The sequence below is a fragment of the Wasmannia auropunctata genome, unplaced genomic scaffold, assembly GCF_000956235.1.
Source record: "Wasmannia auropunctata unplaced genomic scaffold, wasmannia.A_1.0 LD307720.1, whole genome shotgun sequence".
Taxonomy (NCBI): Eukaryota; Metazoa; Arthropoda; class Insecta; order Hymenoptera; family Formicidae; genus Wasmannia; species Wasmannia auropunctata.
The window spans coordinates 1-1173 of NW_012055170.1; the positions used below are offsets into that span (position 1 = coordinate 1).

General features: G+C 37.7%; 1 protein-coding gene across 1 annotated transcript; it reads right to left on the minus strand.

The window, feature by feature from the left end:
- Positions 1 to 204: 204 nt before the first annotated feature.
- On the minus strand, positions 205 to 1167 carry LOC105461169 (L-xylulose reductase-like; the record flags this gene model as incomplete). Its single annotated transcript, XM_011707652.1, has 3 exons — positions 205 to 578; positions 657 to 858; positions 965 to 1167. Coding segments are annotated over 3 exons (648 nt in total), but the record flags the coding sequence as incomplete, so codon positions are not given.
- Positions 1168 to 1173: the final 6 nt, after the last annotated feature.

Consider the following 1173-nt stretch of genomic DNA (forward strand, 5'->3'; position numbering starts at 1 on the left):
TAGTTACATGTATATGAATGTCAAAATCCATAATCCGTTAAAACACGAATTCATTTGTTAAAACTAGAATGGTTAATTAGATGAAAGAATTGAAAACCAATGTGGGCAGTACAATTATAGATCTTGTTTTGCCCTGAAAATAGGGGGTAGAAGAGGAGAGTTGTACCTGATCACTACCTGGAAAATTAAAAATGTGAAACAGTATAATTGTAGACTTTGTTTCAATAATATTTAAAACTAATTTTAACTAATAAAATCGGGTTTTAACGATTATGGGTTTTGACGGTAACATAAAAAATATAACGTACATCATTTGTACAAACGACGTAAAATATTTAGCAAGGACACATGGCGTGTCTACCTCCATCCACAGGTAATGTCACCCCTGTTATGAAGCTCGCATCGTCGCTCGCTAGAAATGCAATGGTCCTTGCAACTTCGAAAGTGTCGCCCGCTCTTCCTAGAGCATGCGTGGTTTTGCTATCCTCCAGTAAGCTCTTAATCTGATCTTCGCTCATTCCACTCCGCTGAAAGATGTTTGTTACTACAACGCCAGGATTCACAGCATTCACGCGCACCTAGTGCATTTTAGAAATAATAATTACGACGCGAAACAATACTTAAAAATGGTATAGTCGTTATATCTTTACACGCACCTGTTGCGATCCCAATTCTAAAGCGACGCAACGCGTAAATTGATCCACGGCCGCCTTACTCATACAGTATGACAAACCATTCGGGAAAGCTCGTAATCCAGCCAAGCTAGAAACGTTTACAATGTTGCCCTTCGTTTTGATCAAGTGCGGCACCGCCAGTGCTGTTAATTGATACATCGAGCGAACATTTACGTTGAAAATACTAAAAACAACATCGTTTTCGTGACATCGACGTATCCTCGAAATAGAATAAACTATTGTAGTTTATCAATTTCCAAACACATTTACACTATTAGTTCATTACATACTTATCGTACTGCTTCAAACTTATAGTCTCTATACCATCCATTTCAAAAATTCCAGCGTTATTTATTAAAATGTCTAATTTGCCGTAGTGCCTGATCGTCGAATCAATAATATTTTTCACATCGCTCTCATTAGTTAGCTCTCCCGTTACGATGAACGGCTTATTTTGGCCACATTGTTTGGCTACCTTGTCTAAATTCTTTTTATCGCG